The sequence below is a fragment of the Vigna unguiculata genome, chromosome 8 (assembly GCF_004118075.2).
Source record: "Vigna unguiculata cultivar IT97K-499-35 chromosome 8, ASM411807v1, whole genome shotgun sequence".
Taxonomy (NCBI): Eukaryota; Viridiplantae; Streptophyta; class Magnoliopsida; order Fabales; family Fabaceae; genus Vigna; species Vigna unguiculata.
Window position 1 is genome coordinate 7,249,873 of NC_040286.1, and position 20,061 is coordinate 7,269,933.

General features: G+C 31.7%; 1 protein-coding gene across 3 annotated transcripts; it reads right to left on the minus strand.

Moving 5' to 3' along the window:
* Positions 1-5,700, minus strand: LOC114193960 (probable boron transporter 7). 3 transcript variants are annotated; one of them, XM_028083970.1, is made up of 14 exons: positions 5,533-5,693; positions 4,792-4,885; positions 4,589-4,671; positions 4,303-4,495; positions 3,787-3,925; positions 3,540-3,705; positions 2,935-3,101; positions 2,574-2,747; positions 2,382-2,477; positions 2,175-2,291; positions 1,779-2,086; positions 700-958; positions 461-608; positions 1-15 (listed from the first exon to the last, which is right to left on the minus strand). In XM_028083970.1, the coding sequence occupies exons 2-13, from the start codon at positions 4,881-4,883 to the stop codon at positions 480-482; spliced, it is 1,923 nt and encodes a 640-aa protein (XP_027939771.1). In that variant the 5' UTR covers positions 4,884-4,885; positions 5,533-5,693; the 3' UTR covers positions 1-15; positions 461-479. The 3 variants fall into 3 exon arrangements, with proteins under 3 accessions (XP_027939771.1, XP_027939770.1, XP_027939772.1); XM_028083969.1 differs by having other exon boundaries at positions 4,303-4,671; positions 5,533-5,700; XM_028083971.1 differs by lacking the exon at positions 5,533-5,693 and having other exon boundaries at positions 4,589-4,682; positions 4,792-4,889.
* Between the last annotated feature and the right edge of the window lie 14,361 nt (positions 5,701-20,061).

A 20,061-nucleotide genomic window follows, 5' to 3' on the forward strand; every position in this document is an offset into this window, starting at 1 on the left:
TTCAAGCTGCTGAACCTGTCCAACACCATTCCATGTTTAGACACTATAACTCATCATTCAAAGATAAACATAAAACAAACACTATATCTGCATATATTTATTCAAACCCTTAAAGGGTAAAGGGTTATGTAGTCAGTCAGAACTCTCTTGTGAAATGAAAACTATAAATATAGACTGTTTATCAGATTTGAATAGTCAGATGAAAAGAAATGTGGATGATATTTTTACAGAGTCATTTGATTACAAGCTAAGTTTTAGTTTTGGTGATATAAGTATGGTTGTATACATCAGACAAATTTATAGTAACATTTAAGATGAAGTTTCACTTGATAGGTCCCATAAAACTCAACACAGATGAATTTGAACAAACCAAACTTGTATATTTTAAACTCAATTTTCATCATTTGCGAAGAAAAAAGGTCAGGTTTTCTGCCTCTTATCAGCATGTTATCATGAATACCTTATGCATACATATCTGTCTATTGCTTGTCTTCATTGAAGCTTCTGTTTTTCCTTTGGCTTACAGTTCTATGCTTTAATTCTCCTCTGTAAGTTGTTATCTCATCCAATATCTCTGCGTTGTTGTCATCCTCACTTGGATCTTTGATCTGATCAAACAGTTTTGAAGATTGTTAAAAGGTTTGGATTTGAAATTATTGTGTACAAACATATAACTACATTGTTGAGCACAAGACATACCTCATTTGGAACTCCAAGAATTTCCTCATACTCAGCAGCATCTAGTTCTTGAAGATCAGCAGGCTTGAATATGCGGGGAAGCAAGTACTCTCTTATGGGTATGAGAAGGAAGAAAGGTAATGGGAAAAGTATTCCTCCTATAGGTATCAATTGCACTCCATAACATACTAAAAAGTACACACACTGCAAGACTGTGAACAAGGCTATGGTCTTGAATGGCACTGATTCCACAAACGAGGCATGAGGACTTTCCAAAATTCTGCCAAAAAGTACTCACATTAGAGCAATCACAAAATTTAAAATGTTATTAGCTTCTTGTACTATATGAAAATAACAATGATTGGACACCAAGGGAAAAATGAAAGACCTACTACACTATGTACCCTTGTGAAAATGCTAACTACATTTTGTACACTAAGGCCAGATTATCAATTCTGCTACAAACGAGTATTTCCACCACAAGGAAATGATGGGTACATCAGCCTAACCCAAGCAAGGAATTAACACCACTTCTAATCCAAAACATTAAGACAATGGATTTATAGGTCTTCTAACTTTCCTAACTTGCTCAACTTTCTCCTTTTTATCCCGTGTGGAATTTAGACTCACACTTTAAATCCAACAATCTCTCCTTCAAGGGTAAGCCCCTTTCACATTGGTACACACTCCATCGAAATCATTCCTAACCACGAGTACCTTTTTTTGTATCGTTTCATACCACCATTCAACTTAATGGGACACGCTTACATGGAATCCTTGCTAGGAAGATTTTTTATATAGGGACCATTTTTATCCAATGTGAAACTTAGATTCACACTTGAAACCCAACAATAAAGAAAGCTTTGAATACCATGAAGCAATATATCTATTTCAAAACCATTATTTATAGACTAAAACTTGAGTTGAGTGGTCTAGTTACCCTTAGAAATCTAAGGTTTTTGGTACTGGACCAGTAGTTGAATGAGTTTGAGAACACCAAGAGAGATAGAGAGGGAGAGAGTGCCTTAACAACAGTACCAAAATCCTTAAATTTCCCCGGATAACATAGAATTTCTCTTGAAACTTGTAGGGATACTTACTTGCTGCGCCGGCTTGGTGCAATGAAGAGAAGCAATATTCTTTCCCAGAATTGATTTCCTGGCAGACTATCAATAGCCATGTACGCAAAATATCCCCACAGAACTGAAGTGGGTATCATTTTGATGATAGAAACGGCAAAAATTGATAGGCCAACCAGGAGAGACTGCAAGAAGTTACTCATTCTTTGTTCATTAACACGTTCTGGTATGTAGGCATCAATGTGTTTCTCAGGATCAAATGCAGGCGTTTCTCCATTACTATCAGAAGATTGCATTACAGCCTCCTTCAAATCGTTCAAGTCTTTAGTCTGGACCAAATTCAAAATGTCTATCAAACTGCTGTTGGATTTGAACAAATAGGCACATATAAGTAGTATCAAGTCAGCAATACTTAACACTTGGTTCAGAATCCATTTCTACAAACACAGCTTCCATCGCTCCATATAATTCAGTGCCGGTTCCTTGTTGCTTAATGCAATCCTGGGCACTTTTTACCACCTTCTTTCGGATCATCTACAAATTGATACAGTAATTATATAAGAATATATTATAGTTAGTGTTTTAGGCTTAAGGGTCTTGATGTAAAACTAAGATGATACTTACCTGCCTCCTGAGAACTGCCAAACTCTTTGTATGCATGGGGGACTGAGGAAGGACTCCATTTGATGGAGGAAGGCCAAGTAAACCACAAATCAGAGTCTACACATGAAAATGATATAGATATGTCAGAGAACTGATTAGTGGAGTTAACAAAGTGATGTTTGAGGTTGCAAGGTTTTGCAGAAAATGGTATACCATTATACCAAGAAGGAACATATCATAGTGATAAGCACTTGGTTTTTGAAGATTATATTCCTTCTGTTGAGACATCTTAGAAGCTACACTGTGATCAAAGAAGTATAAACCTGCTACCATAATAGCTGGAATAATTGCTGCAAAGATGTAAAGCACCGGTACCTTTCCCATATCCTGCACTTTGCCATCATCAACCATATTATATGTTTTCTAGAACATGTTTGACATAAAATTACTAATTATAGTATACAATGTTGACCATTTCTAAAAGGTAAGGACTAAAACTAATTCTAGCATGAAAGAAGGACATGTTCTGTTTCACTAGAAGATAAGAAAAAGCACATAATATGGGTAATAATACCATTATCACTGTCCAGTGATAGAGAGAAGCAGGTTCCCAGGGAAGTGGACAAACCAGCCTTCTAGGAACAGAAGATGGAACTTTGTTGGGTACAGTATAGGATAGTCCAGTCCAAAGCAAAACCATCAATGGAATCCCATAATCTGCAACAATAGCTCTCATCCACCCTGCATTGAATGCCACAAAGAAGATCAAAAAAGTGAAAAAAAAAATATAAATCATTGGCATGTTTGGAAGAGTTTCTCCACAAACACTTCTAGAAAAGAAAACAAGAGAAGCACTTCAAACACTAAATTTACTTTAAGATAGGTTACTTCACAGAAATAACCTTTTTCACTTTCTTTTCTTCTATAGAAATTCTTATGGCAAAGTTCTTCCAAATGTCCCCAAGTCTTACATGAAAAGTTTAAAACTTTGAACATGGCCTCATATGAATGAATCCTGGGTTGAACACGTAGGGTTATGCATTTATATATAGGAAAGTACAAAGGGATGAGTTTATCCCTGTTACATCTAAAACTAACACATAATAATGTAACTAACAATATCTAATGATATCACAACGATATCTGACAGTATATATGCAGATATTTGGAGCCACTTGCCTGTTCCATATCTCCATGTTCTTGCTCTTCTGCTGACCATGGCAGTGAGAAGTATTCCAAAAGAGAAAATGACTGCAAGTAGTCCGTTTATATACAGCCATTGGAATTGATGATCCTCTGCAGAAGCATGTTCAGATATGGGTGTCTCGAACTCACCCTTGACTCCCTGAGGATCACATGATTTTTTGGTTAGATCTTGAAGTGCAGAATTAACATTCTATTTTGCTTCCAAGGGTCAGCAATGTACCCTTATAGCCTCTTGGAAGAAAAGGACAGTGATTAACATGCCAAATAACTCCTCTGCGAGTCTTGTGAACTTCGTGATAACTGTGCAGGCATTGAAAGTTGCAAGCAAAATCAGCATGATAGCTGTCCACACACAAACCCTGAAACACAAGTGAACATAATGTAGTTCAAAAACTAAGAACATGGTAAAACCAAAATGTCTAACATATAACTACGAAGCACCGATTATTTGATTTGTTTCACATAAATAAGGATAACTTTTAATACTTTACTGATATGTATGTATATGCACAATATACCAACATATGAATCATAAAGTATGTATAACAATATGATACTATTACTTGTGATACACAAATGATTCACAGTTTTTCTTTTATTCATAGTGATGTCTAGTAAGATATATTGATATGAATTTATGTACATATGTATATCTTATACATGTATTTAGAATATACAATCATATGGTGGTATCATATTTGTGCATGATATTCAAGCATCATAGATAGATACATACCATCCAGCCCAAGGCAGAAACATCTCAACACCAAGATCTGGACTTTTTATGCAGAACTGATACAGAATAGTGTACATTATAACAGTTGGTTCAGCAACTCCCAAAATCAACATAGGCTGACCACCAAATATTGACTGGATAATTCCACAAATAGCAGTTGATGCCAGTGTTTCAACTGTACTTAAGCTTCCACCTATAAAAACATGATATGGATGCTTGGTTATGGAACAAAAAGCATAGCATTGACCACTGAAAGTAACTACAAATTGTTGAAGAAATGTTTTACCTGTATCCCTGTTAAGTTGCTCTCCAAAAGCAATAACAGGAAGAGCTGAAGCGAAGAATATGTAGAAAGTTGGAGCCAGTATCCTAACATATTACTTAGAGAATCACAAATCAAAATTAAGCACAGATAACAGTGAAAAGTAAAAAGGGGGAAAAAAGTCTCATCAATATGAAACTAAAGGGTACTTAATAAACAAGAATTACTTAATCCCAGAACATAATGCACTGGTCCAATCATGTTTGTAGCAAGCAGCCCTTCCTTTGATATCACTAATGACTCCTCCAAAAGGTACCATTTCTGATGCAAAAAAAATTAGATCATCAAATCACAAACTTCCAAAACTTATAATATCTTGAGATGAAAATATATGAAAGTTTGGAGATTCATTTTTTCTTAAGCACTACGAAATAAAGGACTTCCATAATTTTGTTGGTTGAGCATCCGTATCAAACAACTTAGATGCATAAAAAAACCCAGTTAAAGATTTCAATTAATGCCTACACCAGCCACATAAACCATGATTTAAATAATTGAATTCAGTGTTAGAACATATATATATAAAATCAAACTGAGGTTAAATCGATAGACATCATTGTTATTCCTGACATTGAACACCATATATCACAATCTTCTCTTAAATTCTTTGCAAACACTTTTTAATTTAAATGATGGGTTGGTAAGGATTGTGGATTCATCACAATCCTTAATATTGCAGAAAATTGTGAATCAAGACATTTGGTGTGGTAATGATATCTAAATAATGGATTGTGATGGACTTCCAACCAATGTTTTTCCACAAAACTTGAATCTTTGATCACATATGTTTACAAAAAACAAAGTTATCTATGAATCATGCAACCATGATGAGATTCATTTCATAAATAAAAGTGCACAATATATATATTTGATCTGCAGAAGGGAAAAACAGAAAGAAAAAGACTGACTTGAATTACGAGCCTAGGTTAATCCCTAGGTCTCGTTGTGGGAGGAACAGGTGGAAGAAAAAGTATTCCCTCCGGAGGATCCAGAGGGAGTGTTATTGTTGGATGTTTCTCTCTGTCTCAGGGTTGAGAAGGAATGAAAAGAGGGTGGCTTCATGTATGCATGCAGAAATAAGGACGTGATGGAAAAACAGACAAGCGTGTTTTGTGGAGTGCAGACATGGTGTACATCCATTTGTAACATCCTTAGAGACCAATACCTACTACGACAATCTGTGATTGTCAATACATATACAAAGTATACACTCTTTTTTTAAATGTCTCATGTTTAACACATCAGAAAAGTTGACTTAATCATCATCGCTCGTGTTCTCTTTTATTTCGTCTTTTCTAATGGTTTTAGATGAATAAACACCTAATTCATTACTATATTTTGATCTCATTTACGTTTGATAAAAAATAATGGAATCCACCCATTAAGTCTTGCTCGTGTACTACAAATAACAATAATTTTAAATCATTAAGATTAATAAAAAATAGTTTAATGGGTTCATTTTAATTAATAATATTATAAATTTAAACTTTATTTAAGAGATACTAATCGAATTAAATAGTTTAAGTAGGGATTATATTTAATGGCATAACTAATAATTCAATAAGTTATTTTAACCAATATATATTTTTATTCTCCTAATAAAGGCATCCACCTTCATCGGAGACGAGTGGATGTCTCCTTATAAATTAATGGTATGAAAAAACAATGCATTTGAAAATAATTTTATGTTAATTATATTTAGGAAAAAAAATATTTCTAGTTGTTTCCAATATATAAAGGTAGGAGGTAGGGATGACAACGGGACGGAGCGAGGATGGGTTTCGCTATCCCATATTCATCTCCGTAGAAAAAATTCATCAACATCTTCATATCCAAATCCAATAGGTATCGAACTTTTGTCTCATCCTCATCCCCACCAGGTAACGTATATAATCTTGTACCTATATTTGTACCCGTTTTCTTATATTTCAATATTAATTTTAATTAATTTTTATAAAACAATAAAAAATTATGTAAATGAAACATAATATTATCAAATATTCAATATTAGGAGAATGATTGTTTGTTCGATATTAAATACTTTAAAATAAATTATAATTGTTTACATTTTAGATTATAATACCAAATAAAATTTGATGAGAACTAAAATATTTATTAAATTTACAAACATTAATGAAACCTAGTTGATAAAATTTAAAAAGATTTTTAAAAAAATATAAAAGGAAACAAATATTCAAATTAAAATACATTTTAAATGTTTGTTTACTTCAATTTTTTAAATTCTAATAAATCTTCTTTTTATACACTAATATAAGTTATAATACGTCACTTGATCAAAATGATGCAAAGAACAAATAATAAACATAATAATAAAATTTTGACATAGATCTTGTATATTTTGAACTCCAATATATGTTGGATGGTAATAAAAAAATATTCATGGCAATTACATTAAATTTTTATTGTAGTAAATAAAAGTTCTTTATTTATAGTGAAAAAATTACAGTATGATTGATAATAAGTTAGAAAATAAAAAATAATTAGATAAAATATATCGAAATAGTATTCTACATGATGAAAATAAACAACAAATAAAAATATAAAAAAAATAACAAATGTGTGTCTTAAAAACAATTTGAGAGACTATTGAAAGAAATCGCACAAAGAAAAACAAATGTATAATTAAGGATATGATAAGATGAAAAATACCTTAGAGATTTAAGAAATTTTTTCAAATATTAACATATATACTCAATGGTTGATAAATAACGAAAATTGTTTTAGCGAAACAAAAGAGTTCTTCAAATGAAACAAAAATGAATAATAGTAAGTAAATAATTTTTTTATTACTAGTAAATGAAAGGTTTATGCTATTAAACAATTAAATTGAGAGTATTAAACATTCTCCTGTTAAAGGAAAATATATAATGAATAAAAATATTAAAAAATAATAGAAATAATCAAATGTGAGACATAATTTTTTTTAATTGACATGCATCATTTTAACATAATTACATAAAGGTTATGATAAGATGAAAAATATATTGGAGATGCAAATGGATTTCATGACAAACCAAATAATTAGAAAAAATGAAAATAGAAAGTATACACACACACACACACACACACACACACACATATATATATATATATATATATATATATATATATATATATATATATATATATATATATCTAGTTAATTAATTAATATTTTAATAATTTAAATAGGAAGGGAGATGTGGCGGAGACGGGTATTATGACGGGGATATATACATCTTCATCCGTGGCAGATCTTGACCAAAAGCGTCGGAGGGGCCAAAATAATATAATTTTGAGATCATTAGATTCAATCATTAGTATAATGCTTCAAAAAATGACTTCTTTAACTGAACATTTTTTATCATTAGTATAATGCTTCAAAATATGTGAAGAGGTAGAATCTATATTGTTTTAATCATAATTTCATTTTCATCACTCTTAAACGATTAATTTATTCTTTCATTATTTATCAATATACCTTTTTTGTAAATAATACTAAAAAATAATTGATCATAATCTAATAAAAAATTGAGACATGTAATTATTAAAAGAAAAATATATTCATTATTATTAATACATAATACACTATTTTTTTTCTATATTCATAAAAAAACTATACAAAAAGCTCATGAAATAAAAAAATAATGTTTTCATTATCAAGTAAGACAAGAGACGGAAAAGGAAGAAGAAAATGAGAAATATAACGAGTTTATGTCTAACCTTTTTTCTTTAATAACAAAAAGAAGACATATGAGATTGAGAGATTATTACAATCTATGAAAAATTAAAAAGACAATAAAAAGGAAAATAAAAATTATGTTAATAAATATTTGGTTTAATTACTCTTTGCTTTGATGGTGTAATTAACTTAATCCTAGTGTCAATTTTTAAATAAAAACAGGGACCAAAAGAAAAATTAAACCTAAATATTTTTATTTTTTATTATATTTAAATTTATATTTTATTTTATATTTACATTAAATGTTATGTTTAAATAAAAGAAATAAAAAATAAAAAATTTAATTTTTATTAATTTCTAATATATATTACCTACAATTTAAAAAATTTAAAAAATTTTAAATATATTTTTATATTATATTATATATATAATCAACATTTTGGGGGGAGGACCCCTCTCTGCCCCCAAAAAGCTCCACCCCTGATCCTCATACTCAATTGAAAAAGTCGGAAATTCTATATATCCATACCCATACTCAGTCAATGCGGGGATTCCTTGTCAAAACGGGGACAGATTCGGACAATACCCATGGAGACAAGTTTATTTGTCATCTCTAGTAGGAGGTAATACTTTTAAAATTCCATGTTGAAGTAATATGTGTTTGTAATTGGAATGACAGATATGCATAATTTGTAAGAATACTCTTATATGTGGATTGATATTTTTGAATGCAAAGAACCGTTAAAAGAATTTCAATTATGTTCATTAGATTATGTTCTCTCTACCCAAATACCAATTTCTCCATTTGTTGTAATTGTTGTTTCATTAAAATAAAGGAATTCAAGTCCCTAAATCAATATATATATATATATATATATATATATATATATATAAATAAATAAATTGAGAAGCCTTTTATGTTTATATCTTCTTCTAATTTTTGTATTGTGTATTTTCTCTATATTATAAATATTAACTAACATTGCTGTATAATCTTCATACACAAAATAGTAAGAATATTATCTATGTGATTGTTTTTTCAGTCGCATATTTGTTACATCTAGGTTTATACCTTTCACTTCTCCATAAGTTTCCAATTTTTCTCTTTTTATAAGGAAAGGAAAGTCCCATGTATGAGAGCAAGTCCCATGTATGAGAGCATGTATGAAAGGAATAGGTTGAGAATATTTATTTAATATTTTTTATTTATACTAGTTTTAGAAACATTTTGGTTTTAGAAATTAATTATTATTTAGAAATTTATATATATTTTTGATATTTGATATTTTGTTACATTTCGTACTCTATATAGAGAGTATATATGTTAAAATAAAACAAGTTCCTTCTTACAATATATCTTTTATGTCTCTCATATCTCTTATATCTTCCATGTCTCTCATGTCTCTTTTATCTTTCATGTCTCTCATATTTCCAAAATTCGTAAAAAAATCCCAACAGTAATATCAAGAGTCATTGTTCTTACGGGGCTTGTAGCATGGAAGGAAATTTCTCACAGGTCGTTATTCTACTCTTTGATGGTAAAAGCTAGTGGTGGACTTACATGTAGCTAAGCATGGGCAAGTGCCCTCTTTGATTTTGCTAAAATTATTACCAAATATCTGGAAAAAAAATATCCCCTCCTAATCCTATATATCCCTACCTAATTTTGCTATCTTTAATTTTACTTTAAAAAATTGAATGATTGAGACCCAAATAATGTCTAATTACCTCTACTTACTTAAGGTCTTAGATATGTCACTGGTGAAAGCTATGATCTATGGGTGGTAAGAATACAAACTAATCTAGAGAGACTACATTTATGTGAAGTCGTGGGGGAAGATGATGATCTGTTGCTTGAAAATCCCACCATGGCTTAAATCAAAATGTAAAAGGATAGACAAGGAAGGAAAAGGCAAAGTCATGCTTGTTTGCATGTGTTTCACAAATTATCCTTACCAGGATCCTAACTTTAAAGTCACCCAAAGAAATTTGAGATTATTTTTTAAAGGAGAATATGAAGGAAACAAGAAGATTCAATACATGAAAGTTTTAAACTTGATAAGGGAGTTTGAGTTACAAAGGTTGAAAGAGTCTGATACAATTATTAAGGAATACTCAAACAAATTGTTGGGTATTACTAGCCATATAAAATTGTTGGGAAAGGAGTTTTCAAATTCCAAACTCGTTGAGAAAATTATGGTGATGGTGTTAGAGATATATGAAGCATCTATTGCTTTGTTAGAAAACACAAAATATTTGTCAACAATTACTTTAATAGAAGTGATGCATGCCTTGCAAGCACAAGAGCAACGAAGATTAATGAGTGAAGATCGCGCGGTTGAAGGTGTTTTACTTTATATTGGAGAGAATGTTCTCATATTCAAAAACAACAAAAGGAACAAATGTAACAACACATAAGTTTTTCCATCTTGTCCCTATTGCAAGGAAAATAATCATCAACTCAACAAATGTTGGTTGAGACCAGATGTAAAATGCCACAAATACAATCAATTGGAACATATGTAAAAAGTATGTAAATTCCAAGATCCTCAAGAAGATGTCAAGATTGTAAAGCACAAATTAGAGGAGGAATTACTTCTTACCACATCATGTGTTACATCAAACAAGTTAATAAAAGGTTGGATTATAGATAATGGTTGTACAAACTACATGAATTATGATTGAAAACTTTTCAACGAGATAAACAAATCAAATATTTCCAAAGTAAGAAGTGGGAATAGAGAACAACTTGATGTGAAAGGTACATGAACAATTTCAGTTAAAACTCATTCAGGTATCTTATATGTTCCTGAGATTACCCAAAATTTGTTAAGTGTTGCACAAATATTAGAGAAAGGTTATAAGGTCTCCTTTGAAAATTAACTTTGTGTGATCAAATATGTTAACCTAGAAGTATTCAAAGTTTATATAAAAGACAGAAGATTTGGTTTGAATTTGATGGAGGAGGAATTGGCTACAAATGAAGAAAATATGAAAGAAGAATCAAAATAAAAAGAAGATGAATACCTCTTAAAGATGTTTAATGTCCAAGTGAAAAAAGTAGATGAAGACCCACATTCTAACATTAATCAAAGGTTCAATGTCACTACCATGAAATTCAAAATTAACAAGAAGATTGTAACATCACGTCTGGATATTACGAATTTAATAAAATAAAATAGGAGTAAACCATTAAATATCATTTATTATAATTCCATTTCCCAAAAATGCAGGAAAATTAAAATGTTTATTACATCCGAAATTACTCCAAAATCCATACTTTATAAAATTTAGATATAGTATCTGAGTTCTGAACATAAAGTTTACAAAACTATTTCAAAACCATAAAACATAAAAACTCTAATAAAACTTTCTCCCATACTAGCTTCGCTCCGGCTCTAGGCCTCATTAGATTCACTAGAAACATCATCTGCTCTCGTGTACCGCATACACGATCATCGCCAAACACAAGCAGATAGGGTGAGCTAATAATTAAACAAACATATATACACAACATATATATATATATATATATATATATATATATACAAACACACCAAAGGAATTCCATCCTTTGATTCCATATCACATGGCCACCACCATGTCATCCATGATCTATGTCTTAGACGAATATCTCAAGATATCTTGTTGTCACACCTACAAGCCACAACTTGTAGAGCACGTGCGGAAAACCTGCTACGGACCATACTTCGTAACGCTAGGTGGAGTTCCCAGTACGAACATTATTCGTAACGTCCCAAGACTATGAAACTCGTCAGCTAATTACTGAGGAGGGCAATCTATCTGGACCCATCCGTACAAGCCACAACTCGCACAGTCACACCGGCAACACTCGTCAACCCGAGCTACAACTCAAGAGTTCCTCGTGTTCATCTGTCATCCCGAGCCACAACTCAAGAGATGTCATTCTGAGCCACAACTCAAGGAATGCCACATGTTTAACCCTTATCCCGAGCCACAACTCAAGGTATACGTTCCGAGCCACAACTCAAGGAACACAAGCAAGCCGACCTTCGAGATATCACCAAAGCCTTGTAGACCACACACATCCAACCTAAGCAAAACATAAGTCTGGCCTCTGCATTATCGCTTGACACTGCTCCTGAGCCACCAGGTGAAATTTGCTTATAGACCGCCTGGCTTCGCCTGGCGGGGGACATGCTTCGCCTAGCAGCTAGCTCGCACCGCCGGGCGGTTCCTCTCAGAAATATAGTTTTCAACATAGAAGGAATGAGTCGCTTGGCGGTAGTTCATCACCCGCTAGGCGGTTTCTGGAAAAGTTCCAAAAACCCAGAAATTTAACGTGAACAAAAAGGAATCAAGCATAAACAGGTTATACATCATGCAATTAATCTAAAGCATACAATTATTGAATTCTAGCTCCCCTAACCAGGTTTCCTTGCTTAAGTCTTGAAATTTTTCAAGCCCTTGTGCACTCCAATTTCCAGTGCAGCCCCTTCAAATTCATGTCAAAAAGAAATTTGGCAAAAGGAAAGTTTAATTTAGATCTACCAAGGTTCAAACTCACAACCATACAATCTCAATGCAAATGCACAACCAATTCAACCAATTCATGTTTCATGATGATTCCTATCAATCTAGGATTATATTATCACTCATCATGATCCAGCATATTATTAAAATAATAATAAATTAAATAACACATACATGCAATACATAGGACTTAGGTTCAAGTCCTTTTAACATGTCTAAGTACTCTCAACCACTTGAGCTAGTACTTTTCCATGTCATACATGTTAGTATTAAATGTCATAAAAGCTCCCACTACCTGCATTTATTAATTAATTAATTATTTAATTAATTAATTTCGCAAGTCTTACAAAGATGATCTTGATAAAAGAGCAAATTCAATAATGTTAAATTGAATGAAGATGTGATCACATGGAAGAGAGTGAAAATTAAAAATTACAAGCAAAAAATTTTGAGAAAATCAAGTACAGAAAAATGGAGAATCAAATTTGAAGATCTAAAATTCAAATAAAAATATATTAAGTAAGAAGGAATGTTGAGTATATCTTTTTACAACCAATTTGGCTTTATACTTGTCTATTAACCCATCTCCTTGTCTTTCACGGTAAATATCCATCTACACCACATTGCATTTTTGTCTCTTGGTTTATAAACAATCATCCATGTTAAGTTTCTTTTTAATGCATCCATCCCCTCTTTCATAGCTTGAGTCCAATGTTCACTTCTCATGGCTTCTTGGATTGAGGTAGGAATTTTTATAGCAACAATGGTGCCAACAAAGATTTGATGTATGTTAGAAAGATTATCAGTGCAAACATATTGAGAAATAGGATATTCAACACACAATCTTTTACCTTTTCTCAACACAATAGGTAAACCTTTAATGATACTTACTTCTCTATTACTACCTTCAAGGATCCCCATCTCCAAGTTAAACAACTTCTCTTGCTTTGGAGTAAAAATGGGTTGCCTTCTTTGATATATTTCTTCTTTCTCACTGTAGGTTGGTTAGATCCCATTTTTGGTGGCATCATGACTTGGATCTTGAGTATACTACAAAAATAAATATGGTAATGACAAAAATGGAGAGCTCACTTGCTTCAAGTGTTTTCTCCCCTTAAAGTGTAAAATCCATGGTGATATCGACATGATGACTTTTAGGATGATAACATTTGAATCATTTTTTATTAGGAGGATAATAAACAAATACAAATTTAAGGGGTCTAGGATCTAATTTACTTTGATTAGGATTATGAGAGTGAAGAAAAAAAAGAATATCCAAACACCTAACAAGGTAGACTTAACACTACAAGAGTGGAGGGAACAAAAGAAAAAAGGGACTAATATTATTTAAGATACGAGTGGGTCACTAGTTAATGAGGTATGTAGTAGTTAGCAAAGCTTCTCCCCCACTAGGTTTTAAGAATGGCATACAAAAAAGAAGCTCTAACTACCTCTTAAAGATCACATTTTCCCTTATGCAATTCTATTTTTGTTGGGAAGTGTTAACATGTGTTAGTTCATCAGCAATACTATTATGTGACAAAAACTTGGAGAATTTTTTATTCAAATATTCAATACCATTATCAAACCTAATTCTTTTGATATTTTTTCTAGATTGATTTTGGACATGACGAAAAAATCAACAAAAATTAGAAAGACCTAAAATTTACTTTTCATAATGTATATCCATGTGACACGAGTATGATGATCAATAAAAGTAACAAACCATGTTGCTCAAAAAATAGATTCCGAAGTAGATCCCTAAACATTAGAGTATATCAAATCAAATAAAAAAGTACTCTCTTTACTAGATATGGGAAGATTCACAATGATGCTTTGACAATTGACAAATATTACATTTGAAAGACTCAACAGACATTTTATTGACCAAATGAGGGAACAAAGATTTAATAAGGTTGAAAGGGGGGTGTTCGAGTCCATAATGAAGCCATACTTGGGAATTTGTCCATGTTTCCAATGTTGGTTATTGGCTTATGACCTTTGTTGTACTATGACTCATGGATTTCAATAGATACAACCCACTCCTTAGTAATTAAAATTGTCTTTCGTGTGACAAGGTCCTAAATACACATAAGAAAAGAAAAAGTTAATGAACAAATCAAATTTTTTGTAAGCTTTTTTTATGGAGATAAGACTATTGGTCAGTTGTGGGACGTTCAAAACATCCTTTAATACTATAGGTGTTATAAGTTTACATTCTCATATCCACATATGGTACACTATCACTACTTGTAATTGTAATGAGTTATTCTTTCATTAAAGAGCTTAGAAAAATGAGTCACATGATTAGTTTCTCCTGAATCAAGAATCAAATACCTTGAGATAAATGGGAAATAGTATTGAATGTACTCTTACCATTCAAGGGTAGGGTATAGGATTCAAAGGACTTAATCATTGATTAAATCATTGTTTTGAAATTATCTAGTTCTTCTTTAAGAGTTTTCATACTAAACATTATAAAACACATAAACAAAGAGATAATAAAGATTTAGCCAGTGTTGCTTTGATTCTTCAACAAAAATCCTTTGTGCTCTAGAGGCCTCAACCCTATCTGTGGCAAGAGCGGGTCGGAGACACCTTTTTGTCTCACCACTAACCTCAACAACGATCACCAACAATGTCGGGGATGAAAATTAAAAAAAAAACCAAAAACAAGGCTCCTAAGATATCATCTTTATTTGTAATAACCAAAACTCTTGAAAAAAAATAAAAATATATTGAAACAATTAGGAAAATTCTTAAGATATTTTCCAAATTTCTATATAGATATTGAAAATATTTTGTATCATAATAATCTACTATTTACAACAAAGTTTATATTAAATGTACAACATAGTTTCAATCACAATGGTTATCATCCTTATAATAGTCACACTCATCTTGTACATCTTCTTTATAGGTCAAATAGTGTCAACAAGATTTTGATAGAAATCATCATTTGCAATAACTATAGGTCTTTGTTGTGCATCATGATCATTTAGGGATGCAACTTTGAGTTTAGAATTTGTAATTGATTGTATTTTACTACATGCTTTGATTTACATGACATGTAACTATATTTATTCTCCTTGAGAATATGATGTAAAGTAAACTTGCTTTACTTCTTGACCAAATAAAAAACAATAATTATGATATCTTGGATTCCTTCTCAATTTTAATATTGTCATACTCATTTGTACTTCTCCCATTAAAATTAGAATTAGAGTCAACTACTCATATTTAAACATAATCGCATTTTTTTAATCAACTTGTATATTACACATCATCAATGATATGATGACTCGTATCTACCTCATTATTCATCCACCTTGTAGTTTTGAGGAACTTCCATGCCTACTACATTTTCTCCTAACAATCACTTACAATACAATTGTTTAAAGTACAAAACATAATTCATAGAAGAGAAATGATACATTGACACCCAAATTTGACCACTTTTGTTACCACCTGACATGGCATCAACTATTTCATTTATTTTTTTTTTAAGCTGAAAAATGAAATAACAGTGGTGAAGCGGTTGGGGACGCACTCACGCGTGTAGCCACTTGCCACTCATCACACTCCGCTCAAATTATTTTCGTTTTCGAAAAACTGTCTCCTCCACTGCTCCACCGCTTCCCCAAAGGTGCCCACAAACCCTCCCCCGCCACTCGCCACTCATCACAGAACACTCAACCTCTTCCGCACAGAACCCTTCCCGCACACACACACACCTCTGCTCGACCTCTTCCCAAAACCGCCGCCCCATAAAACCCTTCCCGCACACACACACACACCCATGCTCTACGTGTTCTTGAAACCGCGCCACAAAACCCCAAAACCCCTCTTCGAGAAACCCTAACCCACAACACATATTTTGCACAAATTAAAATTTACAGATTTTGGAATTCCAAAACAACACACAATTCTACCACTTGCAAAAAGGTTGGACCCCAACAATGCACACCAAGACTAGACCCCATCCCACTTCTTCTAAACCAGGTCTAAGTTCATTTGGGGAAAGACTAGCCTACAACAATTTTAAATTTATCTTGCAACCCAAGAGCAATTAAGATGTAACCCACCAAAGAGCTTTTGCAAAAATTATAATTCGCAAATTTTGGAACTACATAACAACACACAATTTTCCCACTTACAAAAAGGTTGGACCCCAACAGTGCACACCAAGACCAGACCCTATCCCACTTCTTCTAAACTAGGTGTAAGTTCATTTGGGGAAAGACTAGCATGTAACAATTTAAAATTTATCTTGCAACCCAAGAGCAATTAAGATGTAACCCACCAAAGAGCTTTTGCACAAATTATAATTCGCAAATTTTGGAACTACATAACAGTGGCAAACTACATAACCACTTTTAGTTAGGGGTAGAATTGTGTGTTGTTATGTAATTCCAAAATCTGTCAATTATCATCTGTGCAAAAGGTGTTTGGTGGGTTACACCTTAATTGCTTATGGGTTGCAGGATAAATATAAAATTGTAGCAGGTTAGTTTTTTCCCAAATGAACTTACAACTGGTTTACAAGAAGTGGGATGAGGTCTGGTCTTGTTGTGCACCGTTGGGGTCCAACCTTTTAGTAAGTGGGAAAATTGTTGTTATGTAATTCCAAAATCTGCGAATTGTAATTTGTGCAAATGCTCTTTGGTGGGTTACACCTTAATTGTTTGTTTGGTTACAAGATAAATTTAAAATTGTTGCATGGTAGTCTTTCCCCAAATGAACTTACAACTGGTTTACAAGAAGTGGGACGGGGTCTGGTCTTGGTGTGCACTGTTGGGGTCCAACCTTTTAGTAAGTGGAAAAATTGTGTGTTGTTATGTAGTTCCAAAATTCGCGAATTATAATTTGTGCAAAAGCTCTTTGGTGGGTTACATCTTAATTGCTCTTGGGTTGCAAGATAAATTTTAAATTGTTGCATGGTAGTCTTTCCCCAAATGAACTTACAACTGGTTTACAAGAAGTGAGATGGGGTCTGGTCTTAGTGTGCATTGTTGGGGTCCAACATTTTAGTAAGTGGGAAAATTGTGTGCTGTTATGTAGTTCCAAAATTTGCGAATTATAATTTTTGCAAAAGGTGTGTGTGTGCAGGAAGGGTTCTGTGCGGAAGAGGTTGAGTGTTTTGTGATGAGTGGCAAGTGGCGGGGGAGGGTTTGGGGGCACCTTTGGGGAAGCAGTGGAGGAGATAGTTTTTCGAAAACGAAAATAATTTTAGCGGAGTGTGATGAGTGGCAAGTGACTACACGCGCGAGTGCGTTTCCAACCGCTTCACCACTGTCATTTAGTTTTTCAGCTTAAAAAAAAAATTAATGAAATAGATTATGCCACGTCAGGTGGTAACAAAAGTGATCAAATTTGGGTGTCAATGTATCATTTCTCTTCATAGAATTCAATAGATGTTAGTTCATTACGTCATTTAAGCGTAAGTAATACTTTGCTTAAGTGACAATAAAATAACACATTTGGATAAATACTTTTCGTTAAGCATCACCACTTCAAAATTGTCTTTAAACATGAATCGTCGTTTTAGAAAATTTCATTTAAGAGTCATTTATATATTTGTTGAGTGGTTTGCTTAAGCATTAATTATTTACTATAATTCACTTAAAGTGATGACCAATCCTTGGTTAAGCACAACAAATTAATGAACCTAACTCTTTAGGGAACCATTTAAGCAACTAACTTAGCCTAAATATGGATATATTATGTATATTGTTGATTTAAATGCTACTTGGAAAGCAAAGTTAATCAACCAATTACCTTTTCAAAGACTATCAACAAAATGTTACAACTATACCTAATACAATGATTGAGCTTAACACAAAGATATACCCACAACAAAATCTAGAATGGTTAGAATACTCCCTTATATGAACATGTCTTTAGTTTTTGAAGACAATGTATTTTAGTTAAGTGCAAACAACTAATGAATTTGTATGCTCTAACATTACTTATAAGTGCAAGAGTAGTTAATTTGTTTGTATGAACACAAGAATGTGTGAACACGTTGTATTGTGAACTTTACTTTTTAATGATTTCTCATACTGTTTATGTATAACTGAAGTAATAATAATTACATTCTTTTTAAATTAACACAACTTTTTGGAGAATGGATCATAGTAATGACATTTTTTCTTACCACACGATCTTCAATTGAAAAATAAATGTTTTAGGGATTAAATGAAGGGTATTGCTAACTAGTGCCTTGAATTTTGTAAAAAATACATAGGTAAGTTTAATATTGAATTAAATCTGACCTAATCACCATTAATGCAATTTTATTTTATTTAAAAGACAAAATTGTCCATAAATATGGTACATGTGGATTTCATATTTTACTTAATATTCACTGATAAAAATTAAAAAAAAAATAATTATATTTTAATGTTGTTAAAAATTAAATATATTAAACATAAAGAAGTTTAAATTAACATAACAACCAGCAAAAAAATTAAAAAAAAAATAGTGTTAAACATCTAAAAAGTTTATAAAAAAAATAACTAAAGTATTAATTTGAGACCCCATCGAATTTTCTTTCTCTAACTTTTCGACAACAAGACAAGAAAATTAATTTGAAGGAATTTTTTTTTTTTGTAAAACTTAAAGACATACCTTTCAAATGTTTACATTCTTCACATTTGAAACTTTCACTCTGAAAGACTTTTGAAGTGCCACCAAAGATTTTTTTTTCTTTTTAGTAGACTTAAAAATTCCAAAGTTATATTATTATTTACAAATTTAAAAGGATATTTTTTGTTTTTATAAAATTTATTATATACATTTATAATATCTTAATTAATGTTTTTAATTATTTCATCTTTCAACGTAAAAATAAAAAAACAATATAAATTAATTTTTCTTAACCGAACACCGGTTAACACCGATTAGCATTCTCCTTGAATGAAGGTAAGTTTATTATATCAATTACCATAATTGGGTTTTTTTCTTCTTGGAATGTGTACTATTGACTCAATTCAATCTCTCATCATGAATTTCTTTTAATACAGTTCCCACTTAAACGTATCCAACGCCTTCGACATAGAGGTGTTGGAGTTGATTGATTATACAATTTTTTTAAATGATCTAATTTACTGTTAAAAGTAATGAGTAATTCCACCACAAATCTTATTATACAATGAATATTTCAGTTCCAATATTTTATCTCATGATGAATATAAAAATGAACATGTTAAATTCCATAATGACCGATTTAACCAATTTA

Excerpts from the sequence above, each read along its gene's own strand:
- LOC114193960 (XM_028083969.1), bottom strand. The coding sequence starts at position 4,883 with ATGGTACCTTTTGGAGGAGTCATTAGTGATATCAAAGGAAGGGCTGCT. Across the intron at positions 4,672-4,791 it reads GCATTATGTTCTGGGATTAA|GATACTGGCTCCAACTTTCT; the intron begins GTAATTCTTGTT and ends GTAATATGTTAG. Across the intron at positions 959-1,778 it reads GCACCAAGCCGGCGCAGCAA|AATTTTGGAAAGTCCTCATG; the intron begins GTAAGTATCCCT and ends ACTTTTTGGCAG.